This window comes from Myxine glutinosa, chromosome 7, assembly GCF_964187855.1.
Source record: "Myxine glutinosa chromosome 7, kmMyxGlut1.1, whole genome shotgun sequence".
In the NCBI taxonomy this organism is placed as follows: domain Eukaryota; kingdom Metazoa; phylum Chordata; class Myxini; order Myxiniformes; family Myxinidae; genus Myxine; species Myxine glutinosa.
Window position 1 is genome coordinate 127,332,477 of NC_136267.1, and position 23,471 is coordinate 127,355,947.

At 47.8% G+C, this 23,471-nt stretch overlaps 1 protein-coding gene across 4 annotated transcripts in view; it reads right to left on the reverse strand.

Annotated features, from left to right (window-relative positions):
* Positions 1 to 462: 462 nt before the first annotated feature.
* SLC12A8 (solute carrier family 12 member 8) overlaps positions 463 to 23,471 on the reverse strand; it is a 73,834-nt gene continuing 50,825 nt past the window's right edge. For all 4 annotated transcript variants that reach the window (XM_068123193.2, XM_078782279.1, XM_068123195.2 and 1 more), the window contains 3 exons: positions 23,291 to 23,408; positions 9,274 to 9,334; positions 463 to 2,268 (listed from right to left, as the gene is read on the reverse strand). In XM_068123193.2, coding sequence (XP_067979294.2) covers positions 2,103 to 2,268; positions 9,274 to 9,334; positions 23,291 to 23,408 — 345 coding nt within the window. In that variant the 3' untranslated portion in view covers positions 463 to 2,102. The remainder of the gene's footprint in view (positions 2,269 to 9,273; positions 9,335 to 23,290; positions 23,409 to 23,471) is intronic.

The following is a 23,471-nucleotide window of genomic DNA, read 5'->3' on the forward strand; positions in this document are numbered from 1 at the left end:
GAGATTATTATCCCGACTACAGACTGGGATTTGGTGCTTTGTGAACAGTGTCATTAATCAGAGGGATGTTAAATTGGGAATCTGCCAGCATTTGCTGTTGGATGTTAAAGATCCCACCCTTTAAAGATGTTAAAGATATGTCGGATGTTAAAGCAAAGAGTAAGCTGGCCAAACTCCAAATTGCTGCCACCTTCACTCCAATGAAGGCCTGGCCAGCCAGTTCAGTTGAAGACTTGTGCTAAAAACGTTTCCTGGCAGACCTCACAAGGAAGTGAGAATAACTGGAGCCGTTCCAAGTATTAGGAGTGTCATGAAAGTCTGAATGGCACTTCAAGCTCTGCTTTCCAAGTATATCGCAGTCATAAAAACATTTGGCTCTCTCAGCCACTCCATGCATTGCAAACTATAAAACATTTAGGTAACGTAATTTCCGTGTGTGTCACAACAAACAAGTCATTCGGATAGATTCCGTACCATGATGATAACCACTCCAGTTACCCAAAATGGATTGTTTATTGGCTCAATAAATTGATGCAAGTTTATTAACTTATCTCGTGGGAAAGATTGCTTTTATTTCAAACCAAAATAAACTCATCCCAACGTTATAGGGTTGAACATAAAGAATACCATCCAGAATAAAAATGATCCAAAACAAACAATTCAAGGGAACACGTCGACCACGAAGGTAGGAAACTACAATTAAGATTCAATACATTTTAACCTTCCTTTTAGAAGGTAGTTGTATTGTGCATGAATACCATTTTAATACATGTGAAGATCCCTTTTTATCACCTAACATTTATCATCAACCCTTATTAGTGTTGGCGCCAACCATTATTGCTCTAGCCAAAGACAAATGTTTAATTAAGACCATATTACGAGCACACTTGTCCAAGAAAACAAGTAAAAACCTCCGTTGCCCATGAGGGGTGGGAATGGGGTGGAATAGCATTTGAAAAAACAAAGAAGTAACTCCATGGAACAAAGTTATAACTACTGTATACAAGTTTGCATGAAACACAATGATGCTTAAGAGAAACGAAGATACGTCTGATAAGGGTTGATGCTTCTCGAACCGTTAAACACAGATTCAGACAATTTTAATTTTCACCGACTTACTGATGACGAAACATGGATTCACTCCCAGGACCTTAATACCAAATTGGTTTGGTGCAATTAAAGAGCAAATAATCCACACCACCCGATAAATAGCACACCTAACCCTCACCCAATGACATCATGATCTTCATTGTTTTAGGATGTCAAGGGAATCCGACCGATGAGCTATACACCTCGCAAAACTACAATCACAGGGGAATGTTACACCAAGGACAAAAAAGTGGTTAATGCTCCTCGCTAATAAGAACATGCCTGTTTACAAGTGCAGTGTTGCCCACCATCCATCACTGTGACTTTGAGCGGTGGATCACCCTCCGTACAGCCTGTCCCTGGCCTCAGAGGCTGCTCGATGGTTTTGCAGGTAGTCCCACCTGCATGGCCATTGATTCACCAACTATGACCAACCGGCCGAAGCAACTAAGAGATGGCTGAACGAACAATCTGAAACCTATTTTACTAAAATAAAAAGCTTGAAGGAAAAATGGAGCAAGTGCAATGAAGTCAAAAAACTATGCTGTGGAATGGAAAGTATGGAAATGATGTTGAAAAATACAAAAACTTGGCATTCTGGACGATTGTGATAATTTCGTTCCTAGAATCTTTTGAATTACCCTCATAGTTATAAGTTACAATTTTTTTCAGTGATATACTAATACATACTTGAACATCTTCCATTCACTCTCCACGTTACTGAAGTGTGTTTGTGGCATGAGGTACACGCATTAATAAATAGTAGTGCAATTTTGTTGTTGGTAGTTGTGAAATTTTGCACCTGGAAAGGATGGTAGTTTTGTGCATCATCGACGGTTTTGATGCAACAAGAATCGACCTTCAGGTTTGACGTAAACGTTCAGTCCAAAATTCACCAGGGATCGAGTGTGCGTCTCCTCCATTGTATGTCTCTCCTCGTCTACAATTTCCAGCATATTTCCTCTTTGTGAAATATGGAGCACAAAGACTGATGGAAAGCGTTTCAGAGGTCCTCATTGATCCTGTGTGGTTAGAGCAGCTGGTGTAACAGTGGATGAACGGTGGAAGCGTTCACGCAAGGCAAAGTCCTCATTCTCCTCAGTCAACTGGGTTGTGGATATCCCTCCAGGAACAAATGAAGGTGTGACAACAAATTGCTCTGTAGGTGCTGGTCCTTTCCTGGAACACAATTAACAGGAGTACAAGGTGAGTAAATGAAACAATCAGACAGCAAACTTTTCCGTAACCAATTCATTTTTGCACATAATGCTCGGGGAATACATGAATGTATATGCAGGGTGCATTGAATAGAAGGGAATTAAAACGTATTAATTAAATTAACCGAAAACATAATAAGGCTCTGGATGACTAAATGGGAATAGACTGTGAAGTAGATGAAAATATCAGATGAGCATGTTGTTGTAGAAGTAGGGAGAGATTTTTATTTTGTATACTGTTTTTGTATACTTTGAGCTGTTTTTGTTTGTATACTTTGTTTTTGTATACCCTTCGAGCGAGGAATCGTACTTTCGAGCTCTCCACGGCATCAAAGTTTAGAGATCGTCGTTCGTGCTGACTTCGAAGCGGCGGTTCGTCCAGCGGACCTTCTTTAAGCTGTGCGTCCTGGTTCGTGCTGACTTCGAAGCGGCGGTTCGTCCTGCGGACCTTCTTTAAGCTGTGCGTGGAGCGGACACGCAGCGAGGCCGAGTTCGCGCCAACGAACACATTTTCCCGCCAAGGCCTCAGACGATCTCTGATGAGATACACCAGCCAATTTGGAGGTACATCGATCAGGCAAGACATTCTCACGTCGTGCGAGTTCGAGTCCCGGCTTCATCAGGAGCGGTCGTCTTCTGACGTCTTGCTGGGGTCGGTCGTGAGGAGGGGAACTGTTGGCGGAGAGTTGTGGTTTCCGTGCAGACATCGTGAGGACAAGCACGGCTGGGAAGAGCGAGCTGCACGCCAAGGCCGTTCGCTTCACGCGGAAGGCCTACTTCACGCCAAGGAGTGTGTTTCATGCGCAAAGACGCCAGGGCCTCGGACGATCTTTGACGATTCCTGAGGAGATACACCAGCCGATTTAAGACTAAGTGCCCACTAAATCACACCTCTTTGTTTTTCAGTTGGATTTCCCTTTGTCTGTATTTGGGTATGTTTGGGAGTGCTCCATTTGGGAATATAGTTTATTGATCGTTTTTTCGTGCACCAAGCATTTTCATCAAGCATTTTCATTTTCATTTCATCAAGCATCAAGCATTTTCTTTTGTGCATCATCACCCTCGAAAGTGTTGCGTTTACATTCTGTATGCCTGGCCATCTTAGATACTTTACGTGCAGTGTAAACGAACCTTTTCTTTGTTATCAATGGTGATCTTAAGCTTGTGGAGGAGCTTGTATGTGTAATGTATTTGGGAGGATGACTCGGCCATCCTTGTGCTTTTAGTTTTACATGAATTGACTTGGACCGGCGTGTACGGTGTATACCCTGGTTAGAATAGGTACACCGTATCCCTGCGTGTCGTAAGAGGCGACTGGGGGGTTGGCGTCAGGAAGGGCATCCGGCCATAAAAACATTGCCTCAAAAAGAGAACCATGACAATTAGAACTACATATGGGCAGGGTACAGCCCGAAGTGGAGATCGGTTTCTGAGGTTTGGGACATTGAATGTAGGGACAATGACAGGGAGATCAGGAGAAGTGGTGGAAGTATTGGCCAGAAGAAGAGTGGACATATGTTGTGTGCAAGAGACGAGATGGAAGGGAAGTGGTGTGAGAATGGTGAAGGGTAGGCAGGGACAGAAATACAAGGTTGTGTGGCAAGGGTGCCCGGAGGGCGTGAATGGTGTTGGTGTCCTGTTTTCTGACGGGTTTGTAGACAGTGTGGTGAGTGTGACCAGAGTGAGTGATAGGTTGATGATGGTGAAAATGATGATTGGAAAGCTCTTGGTGAACATCATCTTGGGATATGCTCCGCAGGTTGGTCGGAACGATGAAGAGAAGGACAAGTTCTGGTGTGCGATAGAGAAGCTGATGGGAAACGTGAAAGATGAGGAAGTTGTTGTGGTAGGAGGAGACCTAAATGGACATGTGGGAAGGAGTATGGATGGTTTTGAGGGAGTTCATGGGGGTTACGGATATGGTGTGAGAAATGGAGAAGGTGAAAGGATTTTAGAGTTTGCTGATGGAGCTGATTTGTTGATTTGTAAGACTCAGTTCCAGAAAGGGGATAATAAGCTTGTTACATACACGTCAGGTGGATCGACGACAACTGTTGACTACCTGATGGTGCGTAGGCGAGATAGGGGGCACCTCCGGGACACAAAGGTGATCCCGGGGGAGGAGGCTGTTTCACAGCACCACTTGGTTGTCTGCGACATAAGGGTGAAAGGTGCGAGGAGAGCTCGGCGGGTGAAGTACCAACCGAGAATGAAGGTGTGGAGGTTGAAAGAGGTGACAGAAAGGGAGGTATTAAAAGAGAGGCTGAGTCGGGTCGAGGATGATGTGGTTGAGCTTGAAAGTGGTTGGATGTCAATGAAAGATAGTCTGTTGGGAGCAGTTGGTGAGGTATGTGGATGGACAAAAGGACCACCGAGGCACTCGGAAACATGGTGGTGGGATGATGAAGTTGGAAAGAGGATTGACAAGAAGAGGAAGAAGTTCAAGGAGTGGCAGAAGGCGAAGGGTACGGGAGCAGAAAAAGCAGAGCATGAAAGTTATAAGGCAGCCAAGAAGGCTGCAAAGAAAGAGGAAGCAAAGGCGCAGGAGACATGTAGGAAAATGTTCGGAGAACGCTTGGATTCGGAAGAGGGTCAGAGAGCGGTATTCAGGATTGCAAAGCAGATAGCGAAAGAGAGGTGTGATGTGATGGGGGTGAGTTGCTTGAAGGATGAAGTGGGACAAATTGTTGTGGACCCAGATGGAATTAAAGGAAGATGGAAAAGATATATGGGAATGCTGTTGAATACAGAGAATGAATGGGATGGCAACATAGAGAGTAACCAGTTTTAGGACCGGCAGAGAAGATAACTGAGAAGGAAGTTGAGGAAGCGATAAAAGCAATGAAGAGTAGAAAAGCGGGAGGGCCGACGGGAGTTGTGGGAGATATGTTGAAGGCAGCAGGAAGTTGGGGTGTGAAGAGAATGACAGAGATCTGTAATCTTGTGGTGAAAGAAGGCTGCATTCCAGTGGATTGGGAACTGAGTACCCTTGTCCCTCTATACAAGGGGAAAGGTGACCCTCTGGAGTGTGGCTCGTACCGAGCGATAAAGTTATTGGAGCATGGAATGAAGGTATTGGAAAGGGTGTTGGAGAGGACAAGGAAGAAGGTGAAGATCGACGAAATGCAGTTTGGATTTATGCCAGGAAGAGGAACGACAGACGCGCTTTTTATTGTAAGGCAGTTGCAGGAGAAGTACATGGAGAAGAGGAAGAAGTTGTTTCTTGGGTTTGTTGATCTGGAGAAAGCATTCGATAGGGTTCCACGCAAAGTATTGACATGGGCATTGAGGAAGTTAGAAGTGGAGGAATGGTTGATCAGAGTTGTGATGGCAATGTACAAAAGAGCGCGCACAGCTGTAAGGACGAAGGACGGGAACAGTGGTGAGTTTGAGGTGAAGGTGGGAGTGCATCAGGGGTCGGTACTAAGTCCACTACTATTTGTAGCTGTGATGGAGGTGCTGGCTCAGACCGTAAAGGAGGGTCTACCGTGGGAGTTGTTGTATGCAGATGATCTGGTGTTGATTGCGGAAAGTATGGATGGACTGAAGGAAAAGATGAACAAATGGAAGGAAAGTATGGAGAGAAAAGGTCTGAAGGTGAATATAGGAAAGACGAGGGTGATGGCAAGTGGTAAAGCATGTGGTGAGGTGGAAAGAACTGGGAAGTGGCCATGTGCTGTGTGCAGGAAGGGTGTCGGAGTGAATTCCATTCAATGTACAATGTGCGCTGAGTGGGTTCATCAAAAATGTAGTGGTCTGAGAGGGGTCATTAACCAGTGTGGCAGCTACATTCAAATGTAAGGTGTGCACAGAGGGAGCTGCAGATGGAAGAAATGTTGAGTTGGATCTTGGAGACGGCCTGAAGCTGGAAGGTGTGAAAACATTTTGCTATCTCGGAGACATGCTGAATGGAGAAGGTGGATCAGACTCGGCAACGGTTGCTAGAGTGAGATGTGCATGGAAGAGGTTTCGGGAACTGAGTGGCGTGCTGATGAGGAGGGGAGTGTCGTTGAAGCTGAAGGGAAAGGTGTATGCTGCATGTGTGAGAAGTGTTATGATTTATGGGAGTGAGACATGGGTCATGAATGTAGAGCAGCAACGAAGGCTGGAAAGGGTGGAAATGCGAATGGTTCGGTGGATGTGTGGAGTGTCGCTGAGAGAGAGGAAGACAAATGATGATTTGCGAAAGATGATGGGAATAGAGCCTGTGATTGATGCTGTGAAGAGGAACAGGTTGAGATGGTTTGGTCATGTGTTGAGGAAGGATGAAAGTGACTGGTTGAGAAGAGTGATGGAAATGAATGTAGAAGGAAGTAGAGGACGGGGAAGACCGAGAAAGACTTGGCTAAAGACGGTGGAAGAAGATATGCGGGCAAGGGGGTTAACAAGGAGAGATGCAGAAAATAGGGAAAAATGGAGAAGATTGTCATGGGGACCGCAAGGCTAACCCCCGCTCTTGCAGGGAAAATGGCCTTAAAATGCATGTTGTTGTATACTAAGTCAGGGCTCATGTGAGAGCTAATGTGTGAGATGTGACAATTACCTATAATGTGACATATGATAAATAAAATAATAAATGAGATATGACAATAACGAAGAGCGCACTGATGTGCATTGAATGAACAAGAGCATTAGTCTTGTATCTGCTGAGTGGGGGATCTGCTATCCCCCTGCCATGTGACCAGATCCTCAGCTCTGATTGTTGGAAATTTGTGAGGGACAAACATACATACATGCACCAGACAGACAGACAAACGCTGTTCCAGGCGGCATTACTCCACGGGATACGCCGTAAAAATATGGCTGCCGAACCACGTGACCGATGACGTCATCAATTTTTTTCCTCGCCCAATTTATCCCTAGATCACGCTGAATAAATTTGAAACTGATCGGATCAAGAGTTCTACTTGTCGAATTATGATGTCATGATGAAGGCACCAATGACATCATCATGAATATATGTTGTTCCCAATAGGGAGTATTTCACAATTTTTTTTATATACAAGATCGAGGCTCATGCAAGAGCTAACATTAATGACAAAAAACGTAAATGGACACATAAAACATAATAAAGGGGGCGGGAGACAAGATGGGGAGAGAGAGAGAAGCACAAAAGTACAACAGTAGAGAACAGGGACATTGGGAGATCTGTGGGAGGGCTTGGGGGGGATGAGGGAGGTGGGAGAGGTATAAAACACATGGACACTGCTCGGACTTCCAGGAAATAAGTCGGTATTTCAAAAAAGTGGATCTGCGGTGAATTAACGGGGGTAGAAAAGATCGAGGTTTTGGATGGGGGAAGATAAGAGATGGTGGTGAACAGCTGTTTTAAAGACCTGGAGGGAGGAGTGGGATTGAAGAGAGTGTGGTAATTTGTTCCAGAGGCGGGAGAAAAGAGGAATGAAAGAGTAAAGGTGAGCAGAGAGTCTTTATTTTGGCAGTTTAACCATAAGAGGGTTGCTGGCAGATCTTGTGCGACCTGTAGGAATATATGGGGGACAGAGCCCAGAGAGAGCTGGGGGAGTTAGGCCAGAGAGGAGTCGGTAGAAGACAGAAAGACCACCAACCTGCCTGCGGTGAGTGAGTGAAAGGCCCTCGGAGTTCGCTTCATCGCAGGAGATTCCAATGATTCTGAAAGCTTTGGCTTCAACAGCGTGAAGCCGAGCTAGGTGTGAAGCAGGAGTACCGGCCCAGAGGGGGGAACAGCATTCCATTGAGCTGCGGATGAAAGCCTTGTTTGTGGTGAGGAGCTCAGGTGTGCCAAGGAAGGACTTCGCACGACGGAGGATGCCCAGTCGACGACTGGCTTTGGAGGCCAGCTTGGAAATGTGGTTTTCCCAAGAAAGATCATGGCAGATAGTGAGACCCAAAAGCTTGAGCGACAGAACTTCTTGGAGAGGATTGTTGAGAAAGTAGATGGGAGGGTTTTCCAGTCGGTCTTTTCGGAGAGACATAGTAAGAGTGTGAGATTTGTCAGGATTGAAAGACATGTTCCACTTGTTTGACCAGTCTGTGAATTTGTCCAGGTCAGCAGAGAGTGAGGAGGCTGCAGGCTGCCGATCTGAGGGATGAGGTATGGAGCGGCAGAGAATGAAGTCATCAGCAGAGAGATAGAGAGGATTTTCCAGAGAGTCCGACAGATCACTGATGAAGACCAGAAAAAGCACAGGGCCCAGAGGCCCAGACCACTGCCTTGGGGAACTCCAGCCTGAACAGGAAGGGGTGATGAGAGAAATCCATTCAGGGCCACATGTTGACTGCGACCGGTTAGGAAGTCCGCAAGCCATGCGTGGAGGTTTCCATGGACAACCATGACAATGAGCCATGTTTAATTTTTTTTCCGTGAAGCGGTTTCAAAGATTTATAGGGTGGAAAGTTTTTCGCGTTTTCCAAGATGGCGCCCATACCACGTGACCTATGACATCATAATTATCATGGAAAAATTATACAGGAGGAGGCGATCCTATCGTGAAAATGTATTGGCAATCGGACTAACGGTTATTACAAAATAATATTAATACTAATTTTATCCCCCTTCCCCATGAGGTTTTTCCACCTTGAACAAACACCATGCTCACATGTATAAACAGCTTATATGCAGCTGAAGGTAGCTGTATTAAAAATTTAGATTCCCAGCTTTGGGAAACCAAGCTGCCTCAGAAGATATCTCATGTTGCTATCATATGTTGCAAAATCCCAACTAGCTCATTGAGGATCATAAATAAGGGAGGCATTAACTGCACCCACCTTACCTTGTCTATTCTCTATATAGTGTCAGCCCATTTACTTTGTTAATGACTCTTAATGGCATCGGGGTACTAAAATGCTACCTCGGAAAAGGCAGTACTGCCAAAAATCTCCATGCCCAAATTTAATTTAACAAATTTAAACACTTTTTATTCACAGAAAAAAAAAATTCAGACTGCAACAGAATAGAGAAGCAAAACTCAAGCACTTTCTATCTTACCTGCATAACTTCTGCAATTGTTCTTTAATCCATGTAAACAAGTTGAAGCAAACAGAAATGCCTGGAAGAAAGAAAGGGAACTTTAACATAGCAATGCAATTCACGTGGATAGAGCAATTCAGCTTGGGAAGGTGATACAGTCGGCCTTAGCACACCAAAGTCTGCAGTCTGGCCGCACACACGCACACGCACACATACACACACACACACACACACACACACACACACACACACATGACGAGCGCCACTCCAGCACAGGATACTCAACTGGCTCACTTTTCCCAGCAAGCCTTATTTTTCCGCTCTCCGACAGATGACAGGCGACAACAACCAAATTGCAGGTAAGACCAGACAAACGCCAGTCAAATTCCAGTGTTTAATGAAACATTATAATAATGGCACAGCTTCACTATATTACCGGCAGCAGTTGTTAAAATACTTCCTATAAAGGCACAAACAGCTCTGCAAATGCTGTTGTTTCACAGAATTGAAAACGCACACTTTTCCTCACACTTTACACACCTTAAGGGGCCACACAAAAGTTATGTGCATACAGGAGTTCGGGTATAGGAGAGGTTACATGGTGTTATACATTGTACCAGAAATAGCTAAACAGCAATGCCAAAGCAAAAAGTACTTTTTTTGTATACTGAATCGAGGCTCGTGAAAGAGCTAACATTTATTTCACAAACAAATCAACCAGACAAACAAAATATACAAAAAGAGGGAGCGGAAGACAAGATGGGGAGAGAAGGGGAAGCACACAACCACAACATTTGAGAGCAGGGAGAAGTGTGGGAGGGAGAGGGCTTGGGGGCAGGAGGCGTGGGAGGGGGAGGGGGGGGGGGGAGAGGTATAAAACACAAGGGGACCGAAATTAGCGGGGGTAGAAAAGATCAAGGTTTTGGATGGGGGAGGATAAGAGATGGTGGTGAACAGCTGTTTTAAAGACCTGGAGGGTGGAGTGGGATTGAAGAGAGTGAGGGAGTTTGTTCCAGAGGCGGGAGAAAAGAGGAGTGAAGGTGAGCAGAAAGTCTTGATTTTGGCAGTTTAACCATAAGAGGGTTGCAGGCAGATCTTGTGCGACCTGTAGGAATATTTGGGGGACAGAGCCCAGAGAGGGCTGGGGGGGGCAAGGCCAGAGAGGAGTCGGTAGAAGACGGAAAGACCACCAACCTGCCAGGAGAGTGAGTGAAAGGCCTTTGGAGTTAGCTTCATCGCGGGAGATTCCAATGATTCTGAACGCTTTGGTTTCAACAGCGTGAAGACGGGCTAGGTGTGAGGCAGGAGCACCAGACCAGAGGGGAGAGCAGTATTCCATAGAGCTGCGGATGAAAGCCTTGTATGTGGTGAGGAGTTCAGGTGTGCCAAGGAAGGACTTCGCACGACGGAGGATGCACAGTCGGGCGACTGGCTTTGGAGGCCAGATTTGAAATGTGGTTTTCCCAGGAAAGATCATGGCAAATAGTGAGACCCAAAAGCTTGAGTGACAGAACTTCTTGGAGAGGAATATTCAGAAAGTGGATGGGAGGGTTTTCCAGTCGGTCTTTTCGGAGAGACATCGTAAGAGTGTGAGATTTATCAGGATTGAAAGACATGTTCCATTTGTTTGCCCAGTCTGTGATTTTGTCCAGGTCTGCAGAGAGTGAGAAGGCTGCAGACTGCCGATCTGAGGGATGAGGAATGGAGCGACAGAGAGTAGAGTCGTCAGCAAAGAGATAGAGAGGATTTTCAAGAGAGTCAGAGAGATCATTGATGAAGACCAGAAAAAGCACAGGGCCCAGAACACTACCTTGGGGAACTCCAGCCTGAACAGGAAGAGGAGATGAGAGAAACCCATTCAGGGCCACACGTTGACTACGACCAGAGAGGAAGTCCGCCAGCCATGCGTGGAGATTTCCATGGATACAAAAGGAGGAGAGTTTGGTGAGCAGAGCAGGGTGCCAGACCGTATCGAAGGCACGTGAAATGTCAAGGGAGACAGCTCTAATTTCCTGTTTGGCGTTGAGGACCTCCATCCATTGTTGAGAAAGCAGAAGCAGCATGTCCAGAGTAGAGTGACCAGGTCTGAAATCAAATTGATGATCAGAGATCAAGCCATTGGAGAAGAGGAAAGATTTCATATCTGAAGCAATGATGGATTCCATGACTTTGCTGATAATTGGGAGAAGGCTGATTGGTCTGTAGTTGCTGGGATCTGTTTTTGCACCTTTTTTGTGCAAAGCGGTGATGTTGGCTGATTTCCAAGCAGATGGCAGATGACCTTGAGCAAAAGAGAGGGTGAAGAGAACAGAAAGAGGGAGTGAAAGAGCGGAAGAACATGATTTTAGGACCCGTGGGCTGATGCCGTCAGGACCAGTTGCAGAATCAGAGTCGAGGGTTGACAGAAACTTTTCCACCTTGTCAGGAGGAAAGGACACAGAGTCCAGGAGCAGCTGGGTACGACTGGGTACGGTGGGTACAGAGAGGGATGGGTTTGGGACACAAGATTTAGAGGCAAACACAGAGTTGAGGCATTCAGCTTTTTCACGTGCGGAGTCAGCCGTGAAGCCGTTTGAGGTGAGGGAGGGGATGGAGGGGGAACAAACACCAGAAACAGATTTGACCAGACGCCACCAGGATTTGGAAGAGGGAGACAGATAAGAGAGTTCGGTCTTGAGAACGGTGATATATTGTTTCCTGGCTCTCCTGAGGGTGGACACACACTTGTTTCGGGCTTTGTGAAAGGAAATGAGATTTCCTTCCGTTGGATTTGCTTTCCAGGAGACGAAAGCAAGTTGTTTCAGGGCAACAGCCTCACCACAAGATTCCGTGTACCATGGACAGGAGGAAGGGTATGACAACTGAAGACGAGATGGGATAAATCTGTGCATGAGAGAGCAATTTACTTTGAAAGAATTCCCAGGATGAGTTGATGTCAGAGGCGGTAGAGATGGGAGACCAGTCCAGATTGATGGCTGCTTGAAGACCGTGCCAGTTGGCCTGAGTGAAATGCCAGACTCGTCGACGCTGAGGAGGCTCTCTGAGAATGGTCAGAGAGATGTCCACTTTGACAAGCACATGATCAGATGAGCCGATTGGAGCAGAAGAAGAGCAGCAGACATTTTCAGGGAAGTTTGTCATAACCAAATCCAGAAGAGAAGATGCTCCGTTGACTGAGATCCAGGTCGGGAAATTGACAGATTGTGTCAGTCCCAGTGAGTCGCAGAAGTCCTTTGCTGAAGAGCCATGGCTGGTGAGAGAGGTACCCACACCCAGCCAACTGGCATGGTGACAATTGAAATCACCACATATGAGGAAGAGAGAGTTGGGATGGGTAGATAGAAGTTGGTCCATATTATCAGACAGCGAGATGTAGATGGAGTCATCGCTGTTTGGTGGACGGTACAACACACATATGAACCAAAGGTGGGAGCGAAGGGGAAGCCACAGCCAAAGGTATTCCTGGGGGTGAGGTGGAGAGAGGGCAGTGGAGGGCGAGTGAGGAAGAGAGTTTTTTATAAAGATAGCAACCCCACCTCCAGGACGAGGCTCAGGTCTATCATACCGGAGGAGGGAGTAACCTGGGAGAGATACCAAGGCATCAGAGACATCATGAAGGAGGAAAGTTTCTGTTAAGCAGATCACATCTGGTTTGTCAGAAGCAACCTGTATGGAGAGGTCAGTCAAGTTTGAGCGAAGGCCCCGGATGTTTGAGGTCCATACCCTTAATGAAGAGGAAGGGGGAGCATCGGGTCCAGAACAGTGGGGGGAGGGGTAGGGTAAGATGTGGAAGAGGAGGAAGAGGTAGGGAGAGCTGTTGAAGGTGTGTCAGAGATTTCAGAATCGCTTGGAGAAAGGGAAGAATGGGGCGGACAAAAGGTTTGATGGAGATTGGGTGAGGCACAGTGAGGTGTTATTTGAGGAGGGGGAAGAGCGAGGCAGAAGGTTGGGGGAGATGAAGGTGAAAGTTGTAAGGGGGAAGAAGCAGGGAAGATGCTTTGAGGAGGAGGGGTGAGAGGGGAGTCTAGGAGGGGAGGAGCGAGGGAGAGTCTCGGAGGGGAGGGGTGTGGGGGGAGTTTAGGAGGGAGGGGAGGGAAGGGGCAAGGGGGGAGATTTGAAAGGGATGGGTGATGGGGAGGATTTGGAGGGGAGGGGTGAGATTGGATTTTGAAAAGTGTATGATTCATGGGAAACGAACATTTTTTGCAAAATGAGTTTGAGACCTTCGAGTCAAAAATACGTTTGAGGACACTGGAGGAGGGGTGGAGTTCTCGATAGTTTAGGGAATGTAGAAAGGAGGAACTGTAAGAGATGGTATTATATATTGTTACGGATCGCGGTTAGATGTTATTTCGACCGAGCGGTGGTGTATTACCGCGACCTAACAGTTATTCCCCGACTAGACCCCGATTCCACCCAAACGTTGACCAAATCGCGCTATGCTAAATCAATGATGGAAAGGACACAACGACTGGGATAGATGAAACGACGCAAGGGGTACAGTTCTCAAGACCTCCGGAGGAGGATATAATTACAGTGGGGGAGAAAAGGGGTAGATTACAAGGTAGTGAGGTAAAGGCACAGAAGAGATAGGCACTTAGATACAATCTTATCTTACCCCAGACAGACCACACACAAACGGGACAAGGCTGACTTACACAGGGATTGATGGCAGGGAAGGACAGGTAGTTCGATAGCACAAGGTGCACCTTGGCTCGGGGACAGGATCAAGCACGGTCCAAGAGATGCAGGGAGGCCTCACAGCGCTCGGAAGGGACGTCTCTCTTGCTTCAAGCTCAGCGCGCATCTGACGTCACCTCCCTCTTCCTGCGGCGCATGCTCAGCGGGGAGTGACACGCCCTCGGCTGGTTGGCTCCGCCCCAGATGGGACCGGTCCGCCGCTTCCATTGGGTGCGGGGGTTACCGGGCTCTGCCCTTGACGAGGAGCTGACAGGGAGCCCCTATTTGGTAACCCCGTCGAGCACATGTTCGATGGCGGCTCGTGGGGAAGGCCTCGTGCCCTCCCAACACCCCCTACCAACCAAGCCGGAGTGAGGACGCGCACTCCCTGTGCACGCCGCCGCCGTTTCTGTTGTTGTTGTTGTTGTTGTTTCTGAACCGTGAGGAAGAGCTGCGGGGAGGTATTGGGAGGTCCTAAACTTCCTAACGGTGCCATACAATCACATTCTGGTGCAACGAAGGGTCAGAATTAATGGAAACGAATCCTTAACTGACATAGACTAAGAATAACTAGCAAGATGTCCTATAGTTGTCTACGTGAGATGCGGTGGACCTGGATGCGACATTTAATGGGGGAAATAGGGGGAGGTCGGGTCTACAGAGTGTTGTTTACAGAAAATGGGACTAGGGAATGGGGGATTGGGGATAGTTGGGAAGTATTGAGGAAATAGGGGAATATTTACAAGCGGATATGGATGGATGTAAATCCCATATCCGCAACATTGCACCCTTCTCTACCTCGGGGCGTCCCGACCCGATACATTTTTACCTACGTTAGTGTGGCACTCAGATGTAGTTCCCTCTACTATTAACTCAACCCTGAGTGCGACAGTTTTACAGATGTTCACAAATGAGTAAATATGTCCCCCTGCGACGTTGCACCCTTCTCCTAACAGAAACACACCCACAGGATAACCGAGTCGCGGAAAGCATCCTCAAACTAAACATACAGCCGGTAGGGAGCATCATTTATACAAGACTGATATTTACACTACGATCCAGGACCTGTTCTTTGAGGAACACATGCAGATGTTATGCATAGGGAGAGCACGCATGCCAGCATCGATACACCAACCCACGAGTGCCCTGTGGCCCTACGGCCTTTAATAATGTGCAGAGCACCCCGTCCAAGCACCAAAAGCACCACCCCATTATGCACAGTCAGCACCATCCGGTGCACCAATAAAGTGTTCAATAATAAATGCACAATCAAGTGTCCATGGTCACCGGTGGTGTCGCAGCCGGCCGATGTTCTGCCGCTGGTCTTGCCTTCATGGAGTGCACTTGGCCTTCTGGCTTCTTTAGAAATAAAGAAAGGCGCCAACCGCGTCCATTTCTAAATTGTGGCCGTCAGGGGGGCCAACTAAAAGTGGTTCACCTGTATGGCATAGGTGCCACGTTGACCCAGAGGTCCATCCACAGGTGGTGCTTGACCGCAAAAGAACTGCGGTCCATTGTGGGCGGCCACAAAAATTGCGGTCCATATGGTGTATCGATCCAGGCAGCAAGCAGCGGAAGTACAGGCCCACAACTGCGGAGCCAGCACCTCTCTCTCCTCTCTCTCTGCCCCAAAGCCAGATCCTCGGAGGTGGGAGACAAAAGAAGACAAGTGAGTAAGGTGGTAAGGGCGCAAAAGTGCACGCAATTCAAGGTAATGCACACTGGGGGCACATGGGAACCAGGTGAGACAGGTACGTTCCTTCCGTACGCCCCCCTCCCCCCCCACCAGGTAACCTACATTGCCCCTCCCTTACCCCTTACTGCATCCACAAAACACAACACTACCCATAAACATCTACTTTACACATCAACAAACGTCCCTACTGTCTTCCCCGTTCCTCCCATAAACCAAATTCGTCTTCTCTCCCTCCTAACCAATCAAATTTGCCATTTCCAACTCTCATCAAAATTTGCCATCTCCAACTCAACATCAAAATTTGCCATCACCAATTCATCATCAGTCCCTCCTAAGGAGGGAGAGATGGAATCACCCCAATGTCTCATCCACGTCGTGATGCGTCTCACAAATCCACACAGCAATTCTCCTTTCCTGCAACACAGAACAAAGGAACACAGGTGTGGAGTCATCATCACCACCTCAGGTAAGTGGCTGTGTATGGTGCGACAGGTTCATCAATCCTAACTATTTCCTAAATGACTTTAACAACTTTACATTACCCGGGGTCTTTCCCTGCCAATCCATTGGCCAACTTACACTATGGGTTCTAAAAACCAATTCCCATTGACCAAACTGTGGTGCTTCTCAAGTTGGGGTCTCACTCCCCCGATTCATCACTCGGTGCCCCCGCACAATTTCGGTGGCTGGGTCGTGTGACGCTCCCAGCTGGTCCGCCTACCTGCACACCTCCACCACTGTTGTTGCCTACCGAGCTCACCTGCTCCTCACCCTAACCTAACTAACTGGGGAAGGCCCTCTCGCACTCTCACCCCCTCAGTGCCCTCTCTGGCACGGCCTGCCCGATCCACACCCGGGATCCTCAGGCACCCACTGACACTAACGGCTCCCAGAGCCCACCTGCGGCCTCACCTGGCCGACATCTAACAGTGGCGGAGTGCCCAACCATTCACACTCATACTAACAGGCCACACGACCAGCCAATTTCACCTCACCAATGCACCCATCCACAATACCATTCTGCAACCAAACCACAAATGCCAATATCCAACCACAATTTACCTATACCTTCTAACTATTCTTTAAACTACCCTCCCCGGGTACTCGTGAAAAGGGGTCCACTCTTCCCCCATCCACACCTTCGCACCATGCACACCACTCCGTACCACTTACTCCAACTCTCTCCACACCACTCATTCTCTGCTCCATATATTCCACACACCTGTACTTGCATACCTGTGCTCTCATACTTGGTGCCGCCTGCACCCTTCTCTCCCCCAAGCGCATTCGCGCTGATCCACAACACTCACTACTCATACACTGCTCCACACACCTGTCCAGTTCTCACACAGCATCATCTCATCTAACTACTCCCCTCTGAAACTTGCGCTTCCCAGTCGTCCCTCTAAACTATTGCGCTCCCTCGTCATTATCATCCACTCTAATCTACCTGCGTCCCCTCTACAGGTATCAGTCACTATCTAAACCTTAACGTCACCTAATGTCATCTTCGCTAGATCCCTACACACAATATCCTAACCCACCCGGGCTAGTTTTCACTGCCATACACCCCATAATCTATAGCGCATTTGCCCCATTCATGGGAAGGGTGGCAGGGATGCCACCCTTACCCACCGTCATACGGCGCGAGTTGGACTTTGTGGGACCACCTCGTATGTGAGTCGCTGCCCGCCTGCCGGACCCCGTGCGTCGCCCCTTGCGGGGTCAGCGCGGGGCCGAACCGGCCGGGCCCCCACAGTACATTACCCCCAAGGGGCTCCCGTGCCTCGCCTGTCCCTCTAAAAACTACCCCTGTTGGTGTCGATGCATGGGTCACACTTCCGCAACCCGCTACCCATTCCATACCACCACAACCTTGCTCACTCACACCTCGCACCTCTCCCATCACCGGACCCTCTCGCTCGCACCCTCGTTCCATACCCTCCGGACCAGCCATACACCTCACTCTTGGCCTCTCACGAACATCCGGGTCCATCTCGACCCCCAAGCTTATTAAATCACCTGGCGCATCATACGCACGACCATATTGGTCACCACTTACACCGGGTCCTCTTTCTCTTCGCTTCTCCTCCATCACCTGCGAATCCCTCATCCGGTTAATGAGCACATCATCACGATCCGAACACAGACTTTGGACCAATTCTTTTACTTCCTCCTTTATCTCTTTCTTATCCTCTCTCTGTCGCTTCTTAATTTCGCTCACCCCTTCTTCCACTTCTTCTAATTTCTGCTTCACCTCCTTCATCTCCTCGTGCGCCCCCTTAAATTCTTCCTCTAACTCCACCTTATTTTTTTCTATGTGCTCCCGCACCTCCCGCTCTTTAACCTCCATCACCTCTACCACCTTGTTCATTTTCCTCGTCAGGTCCTCATGTACCGTCTGACACTCTTTTTTAATTACCCCTACGTCCTTTTTCATCTCCTTCTGTGTCGATTTTAAACCCTCTATTACCGCTGTGTTCTTCTTTACCTGGTCCCCGAACTCCTTTTGTCCCACTGTCAGTTGTTCTACTCCCAGCGTCAACTCCTCTATACCACCTTGCAATTTTACAGTCCCCTTTCTCACCTCCTTCTCCATGCGCTCCTTACAGTGCCTCACCTCCTCGCGCACTCCTCCGACCTCCTCACTCACACCTCTTCTGATCTCTTCTCCCATCACTTGCATCTCCTGCCCAGATGCCACCCTCATCTGCTCCATTTCCTCCCTGTGAGCATCCAATTTAGTTTCTACCCCCATTCTGACCCCCTCTATCTGCTGCCCCATTTTTTTAACTTCCCTTTCCGCTTGGTCCCTCATGTCCCTCAATTTGCCTTCCATACTGTTTTCTAACCCCTCTAACCTATTTTTCACTCCCTCTATCTGATTCTCCTGGGCAGCCATTCTATTTTCCACCCCCGTTAACCCATGTTTCATCCCTTCTATCCCATTGTCTAATCCCTCAAATTTATTTCCCATATTGTTTAACCCGTCTCTTAATTGCTCACTCTGAGCATCCATCTGGTTTCCCAATTGCTGACTATTAGCCCTCATCTCGTCCTTCTGCAGGTTGAGGAACGCCTGCATTTGTACCATAAATTGCTCTATGAGGGCCTGCATTTGGGCCATCCCTCCCACTTGTGCAGCGGGTGCGGCCGCCGTAGCCATGTGCGAGGCGCCATTTTGCGCGCCCGCAACCTCGTGCGCGAGAGCGCCATCTTGTGAACCTGCCGCCCTCACTGCTTCGCTCTCCTCATGTCCCTCAATTTGGTCCTGGATCGACCCTGCCTCACTCTCCTCTACCGGAACCCAGCCGTCTTGATCTGCCATAGCGCGACTTTCAAAATTCGGGTTTTTTTTTTTTGTAAAACAAAATCAAATTTCGCTGTCTTTATAATTTTGACCAAATTTTTTCCTAGATGTTTTTTTTAAAATTTGGTTCGGGCCTCGAATCTCACTCCTCGACACCAATTGTTACGGTAATAACACAATTGGTGTCCAAAATTTGGGCTAAATAAATTTAGTCCCAGGTTCGAATCCCAACTCCTGACAACCAATTGTTACGGATCGCGGTTAGATGTTATTTCGACCGAGCGGTGGTGTATTACCGCGACCTAACAGTTATTCCCCGACTAGACCCCGATTCCACCCAAACGTTGACCAAATCGCGCTATGCTAAATCAATGATGGAAAGGACACAACGACTGGGATAGATGAAACGACGCAAGGGGTACAGTTCTCAAGACCTCCAGAGGAGGATATAATTACAGTGGGGGAGAAAAGGGGTAGATTACAACGTAGTGAGGTAAAGGCACAGAAGAGATAGGCACTTAGATACAATCTTATCTTACCCCAGACAGACCACACACAAACGGGACAAGGCTGACTTACACAGGGATTGATGGCAGGGAAGGACAGGTAGTTCGATAGCACAAGGTGCACCTTGGCTCGGGGACAGGATCAAGCACGGTCCAAGAGATGCAGGGAGGCCTCACAGCGCTCGGAAGGGACGTCTCTCTTGCTTCAAGCTCAGCACGCATCTGACGTCACCTCCCTCTTCCTGCGCATGCTCAGCGGGGAGTGACACGCCCTCGGCTGGTTGGCTCCGCCCCAGATGGGACCGGTCCGCCGCTTCCATTGGGTGCGGGGGTTACCGGGCTCCGCCCTTGACGAGGAGCTGACAGGGAGCCCCTATTTGGTAACCCCGTCGAGCACATGTTCGATGGCGGCTTGTGGGGAAGGCCTCGTGCCCTCCCAACACCCCCTACCAACCAAGCCGGAGTGAGGACGCGCACTCCCTGTGCACGCCGCCGCCGTTTCTGTTGTTGTTGTTTCTGAACCGTGAGGAAGAGCTGCGGGGAGGTATTGGGAGGTCCTAAACTTCCTAACGGTGCCATACAATCACATTCTGGTGCAACGAAGGGTCAGAATTAATGGAAACGAATCCTTAACTGACATAGACTAAGAATAACTAGCAAGATGTCCTATAGTTGTCTACGTGAGATGCGGTGGACCTGGATGCGACATTTAATGGGGGGAAATAGGGGGAGGTCGGGTCTACATAGTGTTGTTTACAGAAAATGGGACTAGGGAATGGGGGATTGGGGATAGTTGGGAAGTATTGAGGAAATAGGGGAATATTTACAAGCAGATATGGATGGATGCAAATCCCATATCCGCAACAATATACTGAAACGCAAAAGAAACTTACCACCTTTGAAACCTTTAAATATCAACAATAACACTGTGTGTAGTAAATGTGTGAACTTATTTGCGGACAATAGTGTCCTCACTGTCAGACAAAACGGTCACGGATGGTCACTTGAACCTTCAATGGTCATTTCATAGCACAGCTGTTGAACAGCCGTTTTGACTGTCAGTGATTAGCCAAGGGGTTCGGGATGATTTTAATGAGCTGCACATGATGTCTTGATATTGGCTTTAAAAAGGCCAGTGCAAAATGGGCATTTTGACCGAAGAATTTGACCATTTTGACCAACTTCAAAAAGACCGAAAACGCAAAAGAAACTTACCACCTTTGAAACCTTTAAATATCAACAATAACACTGCGTGTAGTAAATGTGTGAACTTATTTGTGGACAATAGTGTCCTCACTGTCAGACAAAATGGTCACGGATGGTCACTTGAACCTTCAATGGTCACTTCATAGCACAGCTGTTGAACAGCCGTTTTGACTGTCAGTGATTAGCCAAGGGGTACGGGATGATTTTAATGAGCTGCACGTGATGTCTTGATATTGGCTTTAAAAAGGCCGGTGCAAAATGGGCATTTTGACCAAAAAATTTGACCATTTTGACCAACTTCAAAAAGACCGAAAACGCAAAAGAAACTTACCACTTGTTTGAAATGTAATAAAATTGTAACAGTTCAAAATAAAACAAACCAACAATTGCTAATTGAAACATTGGCATTTTATTTATGACATGTCAAGTTTTTGACCAAGATACACCATCTCATCAGTTTGTTCTACAGTACAGAACAGCAGAGGGTGCAATGTCAGTCCCCTTTCAATAGCGTGTGTGGCCACCATTGTTTTGGATACAGGCAGTGCATCATCGGCGTATACTGCCTACCAGTCTTTGGATGGATTGCTGCTGGATTCTGTCCCACTCAGTCCTCAATGTCTGAAGCAGCTCTGCCCGTGTCCTGGCCCTGCCAACTACGCGTCTCCCAAGCTCATCCCACAGGTGCTCTATGGGATTCAGGTCAGGGGAGAGCGCAGGCCACTGCATGGTGTTGATGTTCTCGCCTTGGAGAAATGCAGTGGTAAAGCGAGCAGCATGGGGACGAGCGTTGTCATGCTGAAAGGTTCTCAGTTCTGGGTGGTCCAGCAGGAATGGCAGCAGATGAGGTCGCAGGACATTATCCACATACCGCTGGGCGTTAAGATTCCCATCCACAACCACCAGTGGCGTCCTGTACCGGCCTGATATGGCGGCCCACACCATCACACTTGGGCCACCCCACCTGTTGGCTTGACGCACGCAACAATCGGCATATCGCTCGCCAGTTCTTCTCCAGACACGCTCACGCCCATCAGGACTGTCCACACAGAACCTTGACTCATCGCTGCAAGCGACCTCGTTCCACTGCGCCAAGGTCCACCGCTGATGCTGCTGGCACCATCTCTGTCGGTTGCGGCGATGGGCAGCCGTCATCACGGGGCCTCTGTATGGTCTTCTGGCAGTCAGGCCATAGTCATGCAGTCGTCTTCGTGCAGTATCATTGGAGATCCGTGGGTTTGCACGCCCCGGAGTTTCTGCCGCAGTGCGGGATGCTGGACGGAATCGATCCCGCAGGTGACTTCGGACCATCTGCCTGTCCTGCCTTGCAGTGGTGACTCTTGGCCTCCCTGATCGAGGTCTGTCATCTGCAGAGTTGTGGAGGGTGTCTCTGTCCACCAGGGCCGATATCGTCTGGTGTGAACAGCCAAGGCGACGTGCCACCTCACGGTAGCTCAGTCCGCCTTGCAGCATGCCCAGGGCACGCTGCCGTTGATCCCTTGACAATCGTGGCATGTTGATTGAAATGCCCATTTTGCACTGGCCTTTTTAAAGCCAATATCAAGACATCACATGCAGCTCATTAAAATCATCCCGTACCCCTTAGCTAATCACTGACAGTCAAAACGGCTGTTCAACAGCTGTGCTATGAAGTGACCATTGAAGGTTCAAGTGACCATCCGTGACCGTTTTGTCTGACAGTGAGGACACTATTGTCCACAAATAAGTTCACACATTTACTACACGCAGTGTTATTGTTGATATTTAAAGGTTTCAAAGGTGGTAAGTTTCTTTTGCGTTTCAGTATATATTTTTTGGAATGAATAGATTTGGTGAGCAAGACGAAAGCATCCTTTTGTAGGAAAAGAAGAAAAGGGTGTTATAATATATGAGAGAAAATAGTTGTTCAGGGGAGAGATTATACATTTCTAACCACGTGATCGCGTGATCGCAAACGAAGAACGAACGAACAAATAAGAACAACAAATAAACGAATAAGACCTGGGAAGGAAATATTTTTTTGGGTTTTGTTTTTTTTGAGTAGAGATATTAAACAAGGAGGTATGGGGTGAACGACTGGGAGGAAACAGAGAACGAAAATAATTGCAGCGCATTCGACGAATCGCTGAGAGAAAAACAAAACCACAAGGTCGGAGACGGTACGGTAGCCTAAGCCTACGAGTACTAGGCCGCAGAATACTCGATACGCATTAACCGACGATTGTGTATACATGTACGAAAAATTAGCACCGAAAATTTTCCAAAAGATACGCTATAGGTACATACACCGAAAGATAGATACAGTCTCGACAAAAACACAATTGAGAAAGATCACTTAGCTTCGAAAGCGTGAGCGCATGGAACAGCTTCGAAAAGACGTGACCTCGCCGTGATCTCGCGAGCAACTTGATTTATACAACTAGATCCAAGTTTGGTGACTTCCTCATATTAATCTTGCTCAAGGGATTACAAACAGCATGATCCATGTTCCATTAAATTTTCATTTCATTTATTATTTAGCAGGTACATCATAACATACATTGCGCCCCTGCAAGATTGCTAAAAAGTGAACCGAATCACTGTCGAGTAGCTCTCCTGGCGCGAAATAAGGACAGGTGATTTGATCTGGGTACTGACCAGGTGGAAGACCAGGGCTGGCCTGCCCAATGTACAAAAACAGAAGCAAGGCCATAGCTATGGTGATGAGGGAGAAGATCCAGTGGATAATAAACATGATGACGAGGCATACTCCGGCCTGGTTACAGGAATACAATGGCATCAGTCAATAATCAAACATGGCGGCTGCACAATATTGCAT